The 20,438-nt window shown below is 40.5% G+C and overlaps 1 protein-coding gene and 1 long non-coding RNA gene across 3 annotated transcripts in view; one reads left to right on the top strand and one right to left on the bottom strand.

The window, feature by feature from the left end:
* The first annotated feature begins 4,751 nt into the window (after positions 1 to 4,751).
* The window catches only part of LOC145355807 (uncharacterized), a 27,115-nt gene continuing 11,428 nt past the window's right edge, over positions 4,752 to 20,438 (top strand). Inside the window, exons 1-3 of one of the 2 annotated variants that reach the window (XR_013889042.1) lie at positions 4,752 to 4,851; positions 6,664 to 6,768; positions 13,049 to 13,452. This is a non-coding gene — a long non-coding RNA (uncharacterized LOC145355807). Of the gene's footprint in view, positions 4,852 to 6,663; positions 6,769 to 13,048; positions 13,453 to 20,438 lie in introns of those variants that run through there. The other variant, XR_013889043.1, reaches the window with a different exon arrangement.
* chmp5b (charged multivesicular body protein 5b) overlaps positions 19,269 to 20,438 on the bottom strand; it is a 25,703-nt gene continuing 24,533 nt past the window's right edge. The window contains exon 8 of the mRNA XM_080208188.1: positions 19,269 to 19,884. Coding sequence (XP_080064314.1) covers positions 19,834 to 19,884 — 51 coding nt within the window. The 3' untranslated portion in view covers positions 19,269 to 19,833. The remainder of the gene's footprint in view (positions 19,885 to 20,438) is intronic.

Here is a 20,438-nt window from a genome sequence, read left to right as displayed (position 1 = left end):
TTCCTCTCCGCAGCGGAAACGACCCGTGGCACGAACGTGAAAGAGAACTGAAGCGGTGCCATCTTTGTGCGGGGCAGGACTCCGCGGGGGCAGACTGCGAGCACCATCTTTCTGCGGGGCAGGATTCGGGGGGGGGCGCCATTTTTGTGCGGGGCAGGACTCCGCAGTTCAAGGGGATGAATGTGTTCCCTGCAGATCATTTGGAGATGCCGGCGTTGGACTGGGGTAAACACATTAAGAAATCTCACAACACCAGATTAAAGTCCAACAGATTTATTTGGTAGTACAAGCTTGTGGAGCACTGCCCCTTCATCAGTTAAGTGGGAGATATGTTCACAAACAGGGCATATATAGCCACAAACGCAATTTACAAAATAATGGTTGAATTTACAGGTACTCAAGTCTTAAAGGTACAGACAATGTGAGTGGAGAGAGGGTCAAGCACAGGTTAAAGAGATGTGTATTGTCTGCAGCCAGGACAGTTAGTGAGATTTTGCAAGCCCAGGCAAGTCGTGAGGTTTACAGGTAGTGTGACATGAACCCAAAATTCCAGTTGAGGCTGTCCTCATCTGCGGAACTTGGCTATCAGTTTCTGCTCAGCGATTCTGCGTTGTGTTGTGAAGGCTGCCTTGGAGAATGCTTACTCGAAGCTCAGAGGCTGAATGCCCGTGACTGCTGAAGTGTACCCCAACAGGAAGACAACACTCCTGCCTGGTGATTGTTGAGCGGTGTTCATTCATCCATTGTCATAGCGTCAGTATGGTCTCCCCAATGTACCATACCTCTGGCAATCAGAGCAACCTCTGCAAGACGTATCTGATCATCAACATGGATGCCATTATCTCACATGAGAACACAATCCACTAGTTACATGGCCAACGTTTTCTACCTGATATGCTGCAGGAAAGGATATCCTGAGGCATGGTACATTGGGAGACATGCAGAAGCTACAACAAAGGATGAATGAACATCACTCGACGATCACCAGGCAGTGTCCTCTACCTGTTGGCGAACACTTCAGCAGTCACGGGCATTCAGCCTCTGATCTTTGGGCAAACATTCTCCAAGGCAGCCTTCATGACACACAACAACGCAGAATCACTGAAAAGAAACTGGTAGTCAAGTACACATAACTAGAACTAATGTATAAATATATTTTTCTGATAGCTTTACATAAGGACTTAGAATGGATGTAGAACTTGAGATTGCTGAGGGAGCAGGACAGAAGGATTTGTGAGTGCAGATAAGGATTTTAATTTTTAAAGAATTAGGGGATATGGTACTAAGGTAAGTCAGTTAGAACAGAAGTTCTCATTGGAACAGGAACAGGCTTAATGGAGAACCAAATACAGGCTCCATTTTGGGTGAGTTGCTTTTAGTGAAGGAGGAAATTGGCAAAAGAAATTGAGACAGGAGTCTCAAGATGGCAAAACATCAATAGGGGTTTCAGCTGCAGAGGTGGACAGTGTTGAAAATATGTGGTTTTGACAATGAAAAAAATTGTAGGTTTTGAACTCTAGTTAGGTCAATTATTTGTAGGGTTGTGTTCAAATTGAACAACTGACCAAGAAGATATTATCTTGTTTTTAATTGTTCTAACTGTATGTTTAGATAAACTAATGAAGTGTAAAAATACTACACTCCATAATTTCATCCTTACTGTTTTTATCCTTAGCTTGCAATATACTAAATGCATTTCTAGTAATTTCTTCGGTATCCCATTATAGTGTATATTGTAGTAAGAAATCTCACAACACCAGGTTAAAGTCCAACAAGTTTATTTGGAATCATGAGCTTTCGGAACGCTACTTCTTCCTCAGGTAAGCCACTCACCTGAGGAAGGAGCAGCGCTTTGAAAGCTCCAGATTCCAAGTAAAGCTGTTGTACTTTAACCTGATGTTGTGAGATTTCTTACTGTGCCCACCCCCAGTCCAATGCCAGCATCTCCACATCAATACATATAATAGCATATAAGCAGTTAATATAAATAAAAAAGTTTTAACGTGCTGAATTGCTTGAATTTCTGTTTTCTTGACAACTCACTTTGTTTCTGTTTAGCTACCACAAGAACAAGGGGAGTCGCTGTCAATACTGTTCCCTAATTTGTGTAAAGGACAATTTTTCCAATGGGGATGTAGTGGCTTAATTCACTCAGTCTTCTCTCAGTCCAAAACAAAAATCTCAGCTGGAACTTAGGCAGGTTTACAGAGGGCAATCTGGAGACTCAGTGCTAGCAGTCTAAAGTGTGTTGATCTGCAGGGAAGCACAGTAAGAAGTCTGACAACACTAGTTTAAAGTCCAACAGGTTTATTTGGTAGCACATGCCACAAGCTTTTGGAACACTGCCCCTTCATCAGGTGAGTGGGAGATGTGTTCGCAAACAGAGCATATATAGACACAAACTCAATTTACAAGATAATGGCTGAAATGTGAGTCTTTACAGGTAATCAAGTCTTAAAGGTACAGACAATGTGAGCAGAGAGAAGGTTAAGTACAGGTTAAAGAGATGTTTATTGTCTCCAGCCAGGACAGTTACTGAGACTTTGCAAGCCCAGGCAAGTTGTGGAGGGGTTACAGATAGTGTGACATGAACCCTAGATCCCGGTTGAGGCTGTCCTCATGTATATGGTTCTCCATTAAGCCTGTTCTTGTTCCAATGAGAACTTCTGTTGTAACTGACTTACCTTAGTACCACATCCCCTAATTCTTTTAAAATTAAAATCCTTATCTGCACTCACAAATCCTTCTGTCCTGCCCTCTCAGCAATCTCAAGTTCTACATCCTTTCCAAGTCCTTGTGTAAAGCTATCAGAAAAATATATTTATACATTTGTTCTAGTTATGTGGTGCACAAACATCACTTGTAATGTGATTATATTTAAAAATCCCTTTATAAAAATATTAAATTGTGATGTTGGAAGACAAAAACATCATTTTCACACCAAAATAGTGACAGTTCTATTTTATCCTGTCCAATTCTGTGGAAATTAAAATGAAATTGTAGAAAGCCCAGGTGGGGTGTGTAGCAGCTTAAAATTAAGTCTCCCATTTAAGACAGGGATGAGGAGGAATTTCTTCTCCAAGAGTGTTGTTAGTCTTTGGAATTCTCTTCCCCGGTGAGCAGTGGATCAAAGAACAAAGAAAATTACAGCACAGGAACAGGCCCTTCAGCCCTCCAAGCCTGCACTGACCATGCTGCCCAACTGAACTAAAGTCCCTGATCCTTTCGGGGACCACGTCCTTCCATTCCCATCCTATTCATGTATTTGTCCAGGTGCCCTTAAAACTCATATCTGCTTCCACCACATACAGCATTCAGGGTACAAAAGCAAGGAAGTTACGGCAAATCAGTATAAAACATTGTTTTGGCCTTAACTAAAATATTGGGTCCAGATCTGAGCAGCACTCTTTATGAAAGATGTGAAGGTGTTGAGAGGGATTTGGAAAGATTCATTCAGATGGTCTCAGGAATGAAGAACCTCAATTACATAGAAAGATTGGAGAAGTTGGAACTGTTCTGCTCAGAGAAGGCTGGGAGGAGATTTAATAGATAAAACTATGAGGAATCTAAGAAATAGGCAGGAAGAAACTGTTCCCATTGATGGAAGGATCGAGAACTAGAGGGCACAGATTTAAGGTCATTTGCAAAAGAAGCAATGATGACATTAAGGAAAACATTTTCACAGAGTGAATGATTAGGATCTGGAATGCAAACAGAAAATGATGGAAAACTCAGCAAATCTGTTGCATTTGTGGAGAAAGAAAGTTAACATGTTAAGGTGAATATGACTGGCAACGGTAACTGTTTTGTAAGAACATAAGAATGAGGAGCAGGAGTAGGCCATCTAGTCCCTCCAGCCTGCTCCGCCATTCAATAAGATCATGGCTGATCTTTTTGTGGACTCAGCTCCACTTAGCCACCCATTCACCATAATCCTTAATTCCTTTACTGTTCACAAATTTATCTATCCTTGCCTTAAAAACATTCAATGAGGTGGCCTCAACTGTTTCTCTCCCCAAAGATGCTGCCAGACCTACTAAGATTTGTTTCCCCTGTGCTTTTTGTTTTTATTTCAGATCTCTAACAGACACACTATTTTGTTTTTAGTTTAGGAGGTGGAACACACTGCCTGAGGATGTGATGGAGGCAGGCTAAATTCAGACTTTCTTTCTCTGAAAAGGAAGAATGTGCAGGGCGATCGGGAGAAATAAGATCAACAAGGGCGAATTGCTCCTTCAGAGGGTCAGTATACATAGGATGGGCTCAACGGCCTCCGACTGTGCTGTACCAATCCGTGGTGTGAAAATGAATACTTTCATGAATTGCGTTTATCGCAACTTCGCCGAAAGTGCGGCGTGAACGGGGAAATTAGGACGGTGGAGTAGGAGAAGCTGCGGAAACTCCGAGCGGTTAAGGATGTGGACAGGGTGGAGATGTTTCCTGCGGTAAGCCAGGCGGAGCAACCCGGTTTCTGTAGCAACAAAGACTCCAAACACTCGAAGGAAGTTTCTGAGATAGAGCTTAAATTATCGGACAGATAGCACGGCAGCGACCAGATATACAGATACATATATATATATATATATACAATCAGCAATGTTTTCCGATGATCAGATGCGGTGTAGGTATGAAACGTAACAGATTGTGATGACCAAGGCAGAGACAGCAGCCAGCAGCCCCCCGCTGTAAGCGCCTGGGGAAAGGAAGAGGAAAAGTGGCTGAACATTGAGCTCCCCCTGCCGCTGGCTCGGCCCCACTCTCAGCAAACAGCAGCCGGCCTTTCTAACCGTTTGTGTTAGAGTCAACCGCTGCTATAAAATGTGCAGATGGGGCTGCACCAAAGTAAACACGGTAATCCCTTTCTGTGTGTTCTTACACCGGGCAACACTCATCAGGAGGGCAAATTTAAAAAGAGAGTTTTCGTTTCTGTAATGCTTTAAAATCTGCGTGAAGATAATTGTACAAAGGGCAGTCAGTATGGAAAGGGGGTAATATATTCGCTCGCAATGGAATAGGAGCGGTAAGTCCACATGCCACAAGAGAGGACACTAATTCTGTGCACTATTGCAGCAAGAAATCCCCCAACACCTTGGACTTTAAGCTGGTGTTGTGGGGTTTCTTTCTGTTTTACCCCAGTCCAACGCCGGCATCTCCACATCATCACTATTGCAGCGGACAGAGTAATGAAACACAGAAAAGTAAAAATTGGTTAATGTTATGGTGGGAAATTGAATGCAGAAGCAAACGAAAGTGGCAAAAGAAATCTATGATTCAATTAGTTAAACTACAGCTGAACTACGTGCGTTTGTGCACCACTGCAGAAAGAATATTGGATATAAGGAACATTGACAAGTAGATTTACGGAGAGATAACGGAGATGAGAGTATATAGTTTTCATGCAAGACGTGAAAAACTAGGGTTATATTCACTGAAGCAGATTATTATTGGGAATCTAATATAAGTATTTTTAATGCATAGATAGGTTTCAATATATCTACTGATCAGTGAATTGGTAACAAGAGGATATAAACATAGACCTAAAAGCTATTGGAATATAGCATGCGTGGTTATTGAAGATAACACTGATTTAAGATAGAGATAACAATTGATGAAGCTAAAAGTAGACAGAAAACACAGGAAAATTGGATTATGGTAGCTAGCTCCATTGATAGGAGATTTGACAAGTACAAGTGTGATGAACTAAGTGGCCTCTATCCATAGAAATTTAAATTATTTTTAGAAATAATGAGAGTTGTATTAGTGTATGACTGTAGTGGTTCTGTAAACTATGGAATGAGAAAGAGTGAAGGTCCTGTACAATAGGACTGAGAAAGGGTGATGGTTCCATAAACTATGGAATGTGAGACAGTCATAGTCCTGTACACCACAGAATGAGAGAGGTTAATAGTCCTGGACACCATAAAATCCTCCTCTTTTAGGTACTGTGCCCTAAGCTGGCATTGGTGACCAGGAACTTCCTTTGGATTGGTCTGTGATTATGCTTGGCGAAATACTGCAGTGATTTGCTATTGCCTTCTCCAGTATGACTAACCAAGAAATATTGTCCCACTCTTAGCACCTGCCATCGGGCTTATTGGAAGGATTTCCAGGTTGATAATCAACCTTGTTTGGCCATGTTATGAACACAGCTTCCATGGTTACCAAGTCCTGAAGTGGGATTTGAACCCAGAGACTCTGCCACTGCACCACACTATGGAATAAGAGAAGTTAATAGTCCCATATGTTATGGACTAAGAAACAATAATAGTCCTGACACTATGGAATGAGAGAGATTAATAGTCCTACACATTATAGACTGAGAAGTGGCTAGAATCCTGAACACTATTATTTAATGAAGAGGTAAATAATTCTATGCACTATATAAAGAGTAGTCAGTGTGTACATAATGGGAAGAGACGGATAAAGTCTTTCAGGTTTTGAAAATTATTAAGACTTGTGTACATAATGGAAGAGAAAGCAGTTAATAATCATAGACAAAATGTATCATGAAAGCAGTAAAATTGCTGCACAATATGGCATGTTGGAACTGGTAATAACTAATAAATGTTATTCAAGCTTTTCTAGGCTGAAAAATGAGACTTTATTTGACATTACTAGACCTGTGCATTATATATAGTGTCCCATGTTCCTCTTTTCATTCAGGTCTATATGTGTAGATGGTGTGGGACCCGTTACTGTAAGGAATGCGGCAGGGGAGATTTCACTGGCACCATGTCATCACCAGAAACATGCCGAGTATGCTTCCAGGTGAGAAAGACTCAAAGTACAACCACCAATTCCAGCACAATAACAAACAACTACTTCTGCTTCCAACCTGGCCCTGGTAGTGATGATCAATAGGGAAGAAAGGACTGAGTTATGTATAGATTCTTCTTCCTGCTACAAACATAAGAACATAAGAAATAGGAGCAGGAGTCTGCCATCTAGCCCCTCGAGCGTGCTCTGCCATTCAATAAGATCATGGCTGATCTGATAGTGGTTCAGTTCCACTTACCCGCCTGCTCCCCATAACCCTTAATTCCCTTATTGGTTAAAAAAATCTATCTGTGACTTAAACACATTTAACGAGGTAGCTTCTACTGCTTCATTGGGCAGAGAATTCCAAAGATTCACTACCTTCTGGGAGAAGTTCCTCCTCAACTCTGTTCTAAATTGACTCCCCTGTAGTTTGAGGCTATGCCCCTTAGTTCTTGTTTCCATTGTAAACATTCACACAATTACAGTAGCAAGATAGATACCTAATTTATATAACAGCAGCAACTGTTATATAAATGGCAGAATTTGGTTTATGTTTGTCAATATAAATAACACATTTTCCACAATTTAACAGGCATAATTTAAATTAATGTTACTTTCTTTGCTAAAATACCAGTTTAGGAAATGCATTCAAGAGAATGTTTCTAATGTTTTCTCCCTGAAAGAGGAGGAAATTAAATACTTAGAAAAATAATTAGTGATTTTCAGATTGGAACACAAAGCATTTGTTGATTTGTCCCTAATGGGATTGGGTTCATTTGCTAGTTCATTTCAAAGGAAGACTCCCAACAAACTTGACAACATCCACTAATGCTGCTAATTGAGGTTAGGAAACACAGGCACAAGCAGTTGAATTGTAACTCATATCCTAATTGAAACAAACATTTAGAGCACTTGCCAGCGTAATGATTTCAGAAAGCATTGTTGAAAATTACACATATACTGGAAGACTTGCACAACTTTGTTTTTCCAATTAAGAATAATGGATTGGGAAGATGAACACCAATATCAATTTCTTGGCTTTATGAACTGTTTCTGTGTCAAAATGCATGTGTACAACAACAACTTGTATTTATATAACACCATTAATATGGTAAAATGTTCCAAGGCACCTCAAGGAGTGTCATCAAGCAAAATTTTACTTTGAGTCACATTAGGGCAGATGACCCAAAGCTTGGTCAAAACAATAGGTTTTAAGAAGTGTCTTAAAGGAGAAAAGAGAGGAAGAGAAGTGGAGCAGTCTAAGGAGGAAATTTACAGCTTAGTGCCTCAGCAGCTGAAGGCTTGGCTGCCTATGGTGGAGATATTAAAATTGTGGATACACAAGGTGCCAACATTGAAGGAGTGCTGATGTATTGGAGGGTAGAAGAGCTGGTGAAGATTGCAGAATTGGTGAGGCCACAAAGGGATTTAAAACCTAGGATGAAAAGTTTTTTCTAACTGAGCATCGATGGAAGTCAGTGGAGGCAGAGGTGATGAATGAATGGGACTTGGCGTAAACTGCAACATGGAAAACAGAATTTTGGATGACCTCAAGTTTATGGAAGGTAGAATGTGGGAGAATGGTCTGGGGTACAAAGGAATAATCATGTTTAGAGCCAACATAGGCATGGATAAGGGCTTTAGCAGCAAGTGAGCTGAGGCAGGGATAGAGTAAGGCAATATTATGAAGGTGGAAATAGGCATCTTAATGATGATGTGGTATGTGGTTACATATATTAACTTCATATCAGGACAAATTTGACACCAAGAGTGTATAGTCTGGTTTCCATCCAACTTCTATCTCCCCTTCCATACATCCCCAACCCCTTCTCCTAAGTCACTATCAGCAAAGGCTTCAATCTCCAACAACGTTCTTGGCTGTCTTGGAGGAATTATCAGATATCTGTATTGGCTTATCTTCTCTTTGAAAGCAAACACACAACTTCTCATAACTGCTGATTCTTAAGTTGTGACTCTTAAAATAATCTGACAGTAAAGGTTGTGAAAACCAATGAAGGAAAAACTGATTCAGGAGAGAAATCTTCAGGACGTCAAAAGAAAGAGAAAAAGCTGACACTCTATAATCTTCTTCATCGTTATACACTGGGAAAAAGCTTAGGAAATTGAAGCATTTGCAACTTCAAGAAGCTTACAATTGTATCATTCACTGCTGCTGTGACGACAAAAGTATTCAATACTTGAGACATGACTGAATCCTATAAACAAGAAAAAGAATGAAAAACATCCTGAAGACATTGCAGGATATGAAGAAGACTACCTTCCTACTGCAAGAGCAGGAATTGCAGTATCCACAGATAGTGGTATCATTTCCATGCTTGTTTCAGTGTGAAGCTGCTCCACTGAATGGGATTATAGTGTCAGCATGAGGTAATAGGAATGCCTCATCTTCAACGGTGGAATACCTCTTTTGATAGATACAATAAGGATCTCATTCCCCCTGGTTAGTGTCCTACTGTTAGCCTATCATTGTTGATGTATCACACAAAGCAGCCTCCCATCCCATCATGCAAACCAGCGTCTTATCCATTGACTCTATTGACACTTCCCACTGTCTCAGAAAAGCAACCAGCATAATCAAGGATTCCATGCACCCCACACATACTCCGTTCCACTTTTTTCTGTTAGGAAAAGGATACAAAAGTCTGAGGTCACGTGCCAACTGACTCAAGAACAGTCTCTTCCCTGTTGCCGTCAGATTTTTGAATGGACCTACCTTATATTATGTTGATCTTTCTCTATACCCTGGCTATCACTGTAACATTACATTCTGTATTGTCTCCTTTCCTTCTCCCCTATATACTCTATGAATGGCATGCTTTGTGTGTATAACATGCAAGAAACAATACTTTTCACTGTATACCAATACACGTGGCAATAATAAATCAAAGCAAATCAAGCATGTTATCGGTGGGTTCAGTGGACTAAGCAGAAATTCACTTAATACCTTCTCCAACAAAAGGCTGATATTCATCAAGAAAGACAAGAGACTTCAGAGGCTTTGGAGTCACAGAGTGATGTAGGGCCACTTATTGCAACAGATCATCAGCTCCTGCAAGGCTTCATTCTCCTGACCTCTGTCCAAAAGGAGCCAAGGTCTGGAAGCAACAAGCAGATGATCACCATCATTTCAACGCCTCTTGTTTCTGTCAGTTTCAGTCTGTCTTCAAAAAGAAGTGAGGGTTCTGTAATCACCACCTGCTATTCAGTGGATGATGTTCTTGCAATAAAGACCGACTCACTGTATAATGAGTGGCCTTCAATTATTGCTGCAGTTTCAAATTATGCCTGTCCTCTAACCAACTTTGGAAATTTGGGCCTGACTTTACTGTTTTGCATTCCTCTACTATTACCATAGTGACCTTTTGTAGAAGACCAAGTCCCAAACATGCTGGCCTGCTGAGTGGATAAATTTGCTGCTTCTGTAAGAGTTTTGTTAATTTCTTCACCATCATGCAGAATGTTGTAGTGAACTGACCCATCATTGCGGGGCTTATGCTTCCCTGACCATTGTTGCTTTAAGTTGGATGGTTTGATTTTTACTTCCTTAACCAGTTTTGAAGCTGATCAAGTTTGTTTGATAAGACTGTAACTCCTGCCCCAAAGTCAGTTCTGTTCTGTAAGCATGGGCTTTCAACTCTACAGACCAAAACACCTTGTCAGATTTTTAGATTTCTCCCAGGAAATCAACATGTTGAAAAGCTGTATTTCCTATTTTCTGGACATCAAATTGGTTGGTTGTTTGTTCCATCTTTCACCTCCCTAATTGTGCTTAATTTTGCAGAATTGTTTAAACTATCTGGTCTTGTCACATTGAGAATATTCAGCTCCCCCTGCTGGGGCAGTGTTTGCAGCAGTGTGTCTTTTAGCATCAGTCTCAAACATTGTAACATAGGTGGAAGGGTCACCCCTGAAGGCTTTTTTCACAAGCTTTTCAGTGACCAATCTCCTGACTTTGGGCTTGCATACTGGATCAGCCCCTCCCGAGCCTCAACATCACCCCAAATCACACCTGACTTGCAAACCGTTAGACTTTCTCTAAGATCAAGTTCTCTTTAGATTGCAAAAACTACAGCAGCACATCATCGAGCATGCCAATTACAATATATTCAGGAATTAACTCGTGCTTTAAGGCTTCTTAGCCACAACTAATAGCCAATCAATACAAATCATTAATAAAATAATTAATAGTTTGACCTGGTCTTTGGCTCCTCTGAGTGAACCTTGCTCTTTCAATGGCTAAATCTCCTTAGGACTGAAGTACTTCTCAAAAGCCCCCATAATTTTGTTGTCAAACACCAGAGTCTCTTGAATGCCATGTCACACCAGGACATAATTAGCTATGGCCCCAATTGTTTATACAAGGGTATAGTTGTGGTGTTTCTGTGCTTTTTCTTATAACGCTGGAGTTGTCCAGCACCTTTCAAACTCTTTCTTCGAGAGTTCCCATCATTGCCCTTGTGTTGCGACCTCCATGTGTTGGAAAGGCCGTGGCTGTGAGGCGGCCTTTGATTTTGTGTGTTGCTTACTGCCCCTTACCGAAGTACACTTCAGCTTTGTACTTTTTCACTGTGAAGTTGAGCGATTCCAAGCTCTTCACCCTAGGCTTAGCAATCCAAGATCTCAGTTACTTAAACTGCAGCGTCCAGCATTATCAGCATGCTTTGTTACCATTATCTTGATGAGGAGTTGCTTATTCTATGAGAGACTTGAGATAGTTGGTATGTTTCTTTTAATAACTATTTACAAAGACATCATGATAGGATAGTCTCTGCTGCATCGCTTGATACGGTGCTTGACCGCATCACTAACATAACTGTTGACTCTTTACTTCACATGTATCTATTCTGGTGAGGTAACCACATGGCATTCAGTTGGAGCTTCTACAGAGCAGCATGACTGAGGTCAGTGGTTCACAGATACATTCATAGGGGCCAATTTGAACTTAGGTGCCTTTGGGCCAAAATGGGGAAAGCTTCTTGCAGCCACCCAAAACATGAGATTCAGGAGTTTGCAACAGCCAAGCTTATTTTCATGCCATTCTACTGAATCCTGCCCAAATAATGTCACCATTGGTTGATGATTCTCACAGTGACTCAGTGATTAACACTGCTGTCTTACAGTACCAGGGACCTGGATTTGATTCAGGCCTTGGGTGCCTGTCTGTGTGGAGTTTGCACATTTTCCCTCTGTCTGTGTGGGTTTCTTCTGGATGCTCTGGTTTCTCCCAATAGTCCAAAGGTGTGCAAGTTAGGTGGATTCACTGTGCTGAATTACCCATTACCCAAGATATGTAGATGTGTAGGGGGATTAGTCACAGTAAATTCACTGGGTTACAGGATAGGGAGGAGGGAAGGACCTGAGTGAGATGCTTTTTCAGAGACTTGATGGGCCAAATTGCCTTTTTCTGCACTGTAGGGATTCTGTGGTTTTAGCAGAGGTGAAAGTGCCACTGAGGATCCATGACTGGGTAATTACCGATTTGGAGAGGGGGAAATTATCAGCATAGCTGTAATTAGAAGAGGAATGGAAACATATGGTAAGAAAGGTTAAAGATATCCTTGTCAGTTAAGGAGACATACTCCTGCTGCTTCTGCCTCAGAAAAACACTTAAATATAAATTCAAGGTCACTCACCTGGACCTCCTGTAGTTAGGTTCCTGCCTGTTGCCAATTTTAGGATTTTTAATCTGGTCTTTCTTAAAATGGTTTGTGTATCTCAATAATCTAATCAAGATGCAATCTTTATTTTAGTTAGGGCTGTGCTCCTTTAGAATGGATAGCTGAATTCAGTCAAGTAAAAACGATGGGTGTGATGGAAACAAGTGGGGAATTTCTTTCAGATTAGAGGATTAAAATTGTCCCTATTGTTTGCAACCCCACTCTAAATTTGTACTTACTGATCCTCCCCATCTGTATTTACCTTGCCAGGGACATACTCATGCAAGAGTTGATACTAGGGAATATAAATGAGGCTTTGGTGTTAAAATCTCAGGCCTTGTACTCAATTTCTGTTTGCTTTTGGCCCCCATACTCCCAGTTCCCATCTCAAGTTCTTAACTGTGGGGCAGACTTCTGTACAAGCTATTTGGTCAGGAGAATATAGGGAAGGAGAGATAGAAAAGGAGTAAATTAACATACCACTTTCACTAACCCCAAGTCACTGTTTCTTAATCAGACTAAATTTGAACTTTCCAGCCACAGATTCAGTAATCCTTCCACGATAGATTTGTTTTGACTTCTCTCTTTATTCTCTTCAATCTGTTGGATAGCCAAAGTGCCAAGGGCAGCTGGTTGAATTTGGACCAAGAATTAACACTTCCAACAAAGACAAAAAGAGCTCAGAAAAATCATCAAAAGCCAAAGGCTCTTCCTCCAAAAAGAAATCATCAAAAAAGAAAAAAGTAAGAGCTTGGTCTAAACAAAAATATAAGAAGAAATGAGAATGGCTCATTGACAGTTCAACTAATTTAAACCGTGGAATAATTTTTTTTCTGACCTGTGGCTCATTAGCCTGTCACTATCCGAGACGCTGTTATTGATGGTGCTATTAAATATTGTGCCAACCACAGCCCATTAATTGGCTTCAGGCTCTGGCTCAAGCTCCAGGCCCAGAGAGGGCGAAGATTCAGCTAGTTGCAGTCTCAGCCATATCCTGCCCACAACAGCAGTCACCATCTTATGACACCTATGGCTTGGCCTGCTTGGGAACCCAATGTTACCTAGGCACCCACTGAAAAAAGCTGTTCAAAATAATTTTTTTACAAAATACTTTAACAGATTTACGTATTTACTTGGTGTTGAACTGTAATTTTACTATATGCTCAATTGCCATTTTGTTTTTGCTGGCGTCACATTGAACATATATATATATAAAAAACACATGAAGTTAATGACCATTGCTGACAAGCTCAGCCTTTGTTGCCCACCCCAAGTCGACTTTAAGATGGTGGTGAATTAAAATGGGGTCACATTGAAAAAGAGTTTATAAAGCACTACAGATGTCCTTTGCTTCGCATGTACATAATCCAGTAGGTCATGTTCTATTGTAAATATGAACTGCATTAAATGTTGAAGATTATACAAATGCATTGGTTCGCAATCCTAACAGTAACAGAAGGTAAACAAAGCGACAAATGATGTTTCTACTCACTTGAATTTTAATAATTACACCTATTTGAAGTAGCCTTGAAGTATTTATATTTCACTATAGTGCAGAAAAGGTATGATAATTGCATGATTCCTTGTTAAAAAATTCAAACCCTTGTCTTCAGCCACTCTCACCCTTGGACTTTTGACTAGTGGTCAATGAAAGCCATATAAGGTGTACTTTGTCTATGACAATAAAGCACTCATTTAAAGACCACAGCGACCAGTAGTCAATTGAACCCAATTTAAAAAAAACAAGACCCAGAGCAATAAATCAGTTAGTTGAAGAATGGCTTATTTCCAGGTAATCTTGAAGCATTTTGAGATCCTGGAAAATTCCCTGTTCCAGTCAGTGATCAATCACAATCAATATGCTGCTTGATTGCACCAATTCATGGGACATGTTAGATTCGTTATGCCAATAAATTTGTGCAGAAACATGGACATAACTTCACCTTGGCAAAATTAGTGCAACTTTGAGTGCATTTTGGGAGCATTTTGTTTATACCCTAATGGAATCACTATGCCTCCCTTTAATGTCATAAATCAGATTTCAGTTTTAGTAAAATGATTTATTTTGCTTGGATTTGAGCCAAGAGAAAAAAAACTGGACATTTCAGAAGCAATATGTAGAATGCTGATTCTTAAGCATTGTTAACAATTTATTTTAAATGTAAGCTCCAGAATAAACCTTGATGTAAGATCTACAGTCCTGCTAACATTGACTCATGCTAAAACGTATGTTTTATAAAAAAGTTCATTGCTACAATTGGTTTCAGTGTTATTTTCTACAGAAGTCTAAGTCAGACTATGTTCTCAATCATGACAAGTCATAACCTTTCACAGTTGAGTTTTCTGCTCACTCAATGTCTTGGCTGCCACAGAAAGAATAACCAGCTGGGTGTCACCAGCTTCAGGACAGTAAAGGAGAAAACAGGAGAAATGGATTTGAGGAAATGCTTCAATATTTCTTCATTGTGGAGCTTGCATTTTAACGTTCATCCCATTGCAACTCAGATTTTGCTTAGTTCCAGCATTACAGAGAAGCATTGTGTTTTAATATTACAGTACAAAACAAGGTTAAGTTTTCTGCAATGATAACAACTTGCATTTATAGCCTTTAAGATAGTAAAACCTCCCAAAGTGTTTCACAGATATAATAAAATGTGGTACCAAGCCAAAAAAGGAGATATGAGGAAAATTTAACAAAAGCTTGTTGAGTTTTAAGAAGAGGCTAGAGGAAGGTGGAGTTTTTAAGTGAGGGAGTTGCAGAGCATGGGGTTTAGGCAGCTAATGGAATGGCAGCAAGGTTGCAGTGAAAGGTGATTACTTTAAGTAGGTTTAATGAAACAAATTTGCATAAATTTGTCATCCAAGTCTGAGGAGCTTGAGGGCACATCAATTAAAATACTCAGGATACCATGCTTTTAAAAAATTTACAGAGATTTTACACAGCAACATCCTTTGCAGATGATCTATGTTCTATAGATGTTATAACGTAATGTATACAATACTGAGTTAACAACATAGAAACTCTAGCTTCAAAAATAGCACCCTCCTGCTACACACTATCTTCTCAAATATTAAGTACCTTTTCACAGAGCTTTAATGTGTGCATAGTGCAACTGACTAAATATTTCTGATGTTCATGAACATCAAAAACAAGATATCAGTGAACACAAATGAAACCAAGTATACAGCATTGGAAATGTCTTAGAAACTAGCAACAGACCACCAAAAAGTCAATGAAAAATCTTAAGATAAAATACAAGAGCAAACTAGCCAGGAACATAAAAGTATACTTTTCTAAGTTCTTAAAAAGGCAGAATGCTAAAGCAAACATGGGGAATGAAGAAATAGAGTGGATGAACAAATATGTTTTCTATCTTCACAGTGGATACAAATTGCATACTAGAAATAGTTGGAACCCAAGGTGCTAAAAAGGGAGGAAATTAATATCAGAGAAAAAGTTCTGGCCAAACTTAAGGGACTAAAATCCAGCAAATTCCCAAGATCTGATGACCTACATCCCAGAGTTCTAAAAGAGGTAGATGCACTGGCTATTATTTTTCTAAACTCTCGAGTTCTGGAACAGTCCCAGATGATTGGAAGTCAGCAAATGTAATGGCTAATCAAGAAAGTAAGATAGAAATCATTAGTCATCAGGAAACTGCTGAAATCTATCATTAAATAATCTAAAGCATGGGCACGGCATCAAGAGACAGGGGTAATCATTTAGGACTGAGGAGGAGGAGGAGGAGGAGGAGGAGGAGGAGGAGGAGGAGGAGAAACGTCCTCACTCAATTGGCTGTGAATGCTCCAATATATTTAAGGCTGCAATAGACGAATTTTTGATCTAATAGAGAATGAAGGAATATAGGGAGGAGACTGAACAGAGGAATTAAAGCCAAAGATTAGCCGTGATATACCAAATGATGGAGGACGCTCAATAGCCCATATGATCTACTCCTATTGCATGTTCTTACGTATAGCGTATAAAATTGTTAATGCTGATACAGGACATTTTCAGAATTGATGCCAGGTTAATTGCATAACTCACCTTCACCCCTTTTGTCTTTCCCAATTACTTACACGACTTCAATACGTCATTCCTCTTTTTAGATCACCTCTCTATTTGAATCCCTCCATTTGAATGTCCACCTTTTGCCACATAACTAAATCATGAATGACCTCCCTCTAAAACGTGACTATTTTGCTTTATCACTTTTAAATCTCTCTGCAGTGATAGTTGACATAGTCCATCATGTTACCTCTACCAATTCCTCTCTTGCAGTGAACGACTGTGGAGCATTGTTATTGATTAACTGTACTCCACCATAAACATGTAGCCTGTGTATCTCCATCAGCTTTGGAGTTCCCAAGCATCTATCATGGGTTGTTTTCCCTTCCTCATCGACATGCTGCCCTTCAGTGCTTTCAGCAAAGGTGATATCTGGGGTCTTATTTCCTTAATGTCTGCACTTTTGGTAGTTATTTTAGGAAAACTAGAATTGAGAAACCGTGGAAATGTTCGCGATAGAGGTGCTTGTTAAGACAGGAGTTATTGCTGGGAAATAGAGTTAGTCCAAATTTGATAATACAAGTCATGTGCAAAATCAAGTTCTTGGTTTCAGCCTGAGAACAGGTCGAATTTCCTCTCAAAATACCTCCTACAATTAAACCACTGTTACATTTGTCTCTCACAAACAAACGTGAGGAGAACATTAGAAAATAAGTCTTCACAGAAGGTGGCAAAAATGTAGAATTCCGATAAAGCTGTTGAAGCAAACTCCAGGATTATTTTAAAATGTAATTGAGTAATTGCATGAAGAAGCTATTTAAATATGGAGTGTGAATGTGGGAGTCAAATCAGACTAGGAGTTTCATGTGAGAAATAAACAGTAGTGATGACCTGGGATCTAATGTTCTTGTGCTATAACACTCCATGACCGTATGAAAAGCATTGTTGTCAATGTTTGCTTATTGTGAACTAGGTACATAAGAACATAAGAAATAGGAGCAGGAGTAGGCCATATAGCCCTTCAAGCCTGCCCCACCATTCAATAAGATCATGGCTGATCTGTCGTGGCTCAGTTCCACATTCCCGCCCTCTCCCCATAACCCTTAATCCCCTCTCTTATCAAAAACCCATCAACCCGCGTCTTAAAAATATTTAGCGAGGCAGCCTCCACCACTTCAACGGGCAGAGAATTCCAGAGATTCACCACCCTTTGAGTGAAGAAGTTCCTCCTCAACTCCGTTCTAAACCGCCCCCCCTTTATCTTGAGGCTGTGCCCCCTAGTCCTACTGTCCTTTCTGAGCGGGAAGAGTCTCTCCACCTCCATCCTATCCATCCCACTCATCATCTTATACGTCTCAATGAGATCTCCCCTCATTCTTCTAAACTCTAACGAGTACAAGCCTAGTTTATTCAGCCTCTCCTCATAGCTCAACCCCCTCAACTCTGGCATCAGCCTAGTAAACCTCCTCTGCACTCCCTCCAAGGCCAAAATATCCTTGCGTAAGTACGGCGCCCAAAACTGCACACAGTACTCCAGCTGCGGCCTCACCAATACCCTATACAGCCGCAGCAAGACCTCCCTACTTTTATATTCAATCCCCCTCGCTATGAAGGCCAGCATCCCATTAGCCTTCCTGACCACCTGCTGCACCTGCAAGCTGGGTTTTTGCGACTCATGCACAAGGACCCCGAGGTCCCTCTGCACCATCGCCTGCTGCAGTTTTTCGCCACGTAAGTAATAATCCTTCCTACCATTATTCCTACCAAAGTGGACCACCTCGCACTTGCCAACATTAAATTCCATTTGCCAGTTCCTGGCCCATTCGCCCAGCCTATCTAGAGCCTTCTGCAGACTCTCCACACCCTCCGCACAATTTGCCGTTCCACCAATCTTGGTGTCATCAGCAAATTTCGACACCATACACTCGGTTCCCTCCTCCAGATCATCTATATAAATGGTAAATAGCTGAGGCCCCAGCACCGACCCCTGGGGCACTCCACTAGTCACCATCCGCCAATCCGAATAACACCCATTGACCCCCACTCTCTGCCTCCTATTTGACAACCAATCCTCTATCCACGCTAACACCCTACCCCCAACTCTATGTCCCCTGACCTTCTGCAATAACCTGTGAGGTACCTTGTCAAACGCCTTCTGAAAATCAAGACAGACCACATCCACCGGCTCTCCTCTATCCACCGCCCTAGACACATCCTCATAGAACTCCAGTAAATTTGTCAGACACGACTTCCCTTTAACGAAACCGTGCTGCGGCTGCTCTATCAAGCAATTGCCCTCAAGATGCCTCGCTATTTCCCCCTTGATGACGGATTCTAACATTTTACCTACAACAGACGTTAAACTAACCGGCCTATAATTTCCTGCCTTTTGCCTGGCACCCTTCTTAAACAACGGCGTAACATTAGCCGTTTTCCAATCTTCCGGCACTTCCCCGGAATCCAGCGACGTCTGGAAAATAACCACCAAGGCATCCACTATCACCTCCGCCATTTCTTTCAGAACCCTCGGATGCATTCCATCCGGTCCTGGCGACTTGTCCACAATCAGCCCCCTCCAGTCTGTCGAGCACCGCCTGTCTAGTAACAGTAATGTCATTAAGACCCTCTAGTCCTACCGCCTTTCCATCTCTAACACCTGGCAAATTATTCACGTACTCCTCCGTGAAGACAGACACAAAAAATTATTCAAGCTTTTGCCAAAACTAATTTGACAACCTCAAATGAGAGACAGGGCTGTCATGCCACCTATTTAGCCTAGATTCCAGCCTGTACATTAAAGGCATTTATTTCAACCACACAAATTCAATTTATAATTTTTATGTATTAAGTTTTCTTCAATTCAGCAAAACGGTTAGGAGTCAATTCCTTGGTTATATATTACATAAAAATGGACTTTAATTAGAAGATTGCAATCATGTGAACATTTATTGCAATAGTAAGAAAAGAGATTTACAGAGCTTAAATAGTCTGCCCGTGCAGCAAGTTTATTAAAGTACATCAGGTCAACCAAATCCCATACAATATTTTCCACAAACTAGTTTCCTGTGTTATCATGCTTGGGGTCCATTGCAAATTAAAATATTAGATGAGTACAAATAATCATCGCAAGTTCACAGGATGTTAGGGGCATACCATAAGTCAAAATTCTACAAGATGTTTCTTGCGCATTATTTAAAGGAGTTAAATAGAAACTTAAAAGCCCACCTGCAGTAATCATTATGACGTATGATTCTTTCAAGCACAATTCCATAATGTAGTGACCAGGGTTACGATTAGTCCAAGTTTTGATGCTGGAATATATTCTTAGCAAATAACAATATACATACAAAAAAATTGTTTAATTACAAATTTGCTTGAAAGCACGTGTTAAGTAGCAGGAATCTGAGGCAACCCAAATTCGTCCACCAATACACCATCCTAAAAAACAAACAAGTATTGGTTGTTAGCTTGAAATAAACACACTTTGCTACTGATAATATTTAGATACTGTTCACATAGAGACAAGTGTTGAATTGGAGTGGGTCAGAAAAATATGTAACAATATTGCTGAGGGAGCAGCAGGATTAGCAGCTCAACGTTTCAGGATGTAGAATCTTCAGGAGAGACAGAGGGGGAGGTAAAAGAGGAGGAGGCATTGCATTATTAGTTAAGGCGTTAGCTACTGTTGTAAGGTGAGATGATATTTTGGAGGGGACATAAAATGAAACTTTGCAGGTATAACTTAGAAATAAAAAAAGGGGCAGCCACATTGCGAGGTGTTTATTATAGACCCCAGATAGTCAGTGGGTAATTGTGAAGCAAATATGTGCAGAATCCACAGATGTGTATAAAAACAAAAAGGTGATTTCAACTTCCCCAAGATTAACTAGGATAGATGGGCTTGGATGGAATGGATTTCTTGAAATGCTTATTGGACAACCTTTTAGGTAAATATGTACAGGGTCCAACAAGGGACAGTGCAGTGCTGGACC

Source organism: Carcharhinus amblyrhynchos, chromosome 2 (assembly GCF_965287045.1).
Source record: "Carcharhinus amblyrhynchos chromosome 2, sCarAmb.v2.hapA, whole genome shotgun sequence".
Lineage (NCBI taxonomy): Eukaryota > Metazoa > Chordata > Chondrichthyes > Carcharhiniformes > Carcharhinidae > Carcharhinus > Carcharhinus amblyrhynchos.
This window is presented reverse-complemented; position numbering and strand designations above follow the sequence as displayed.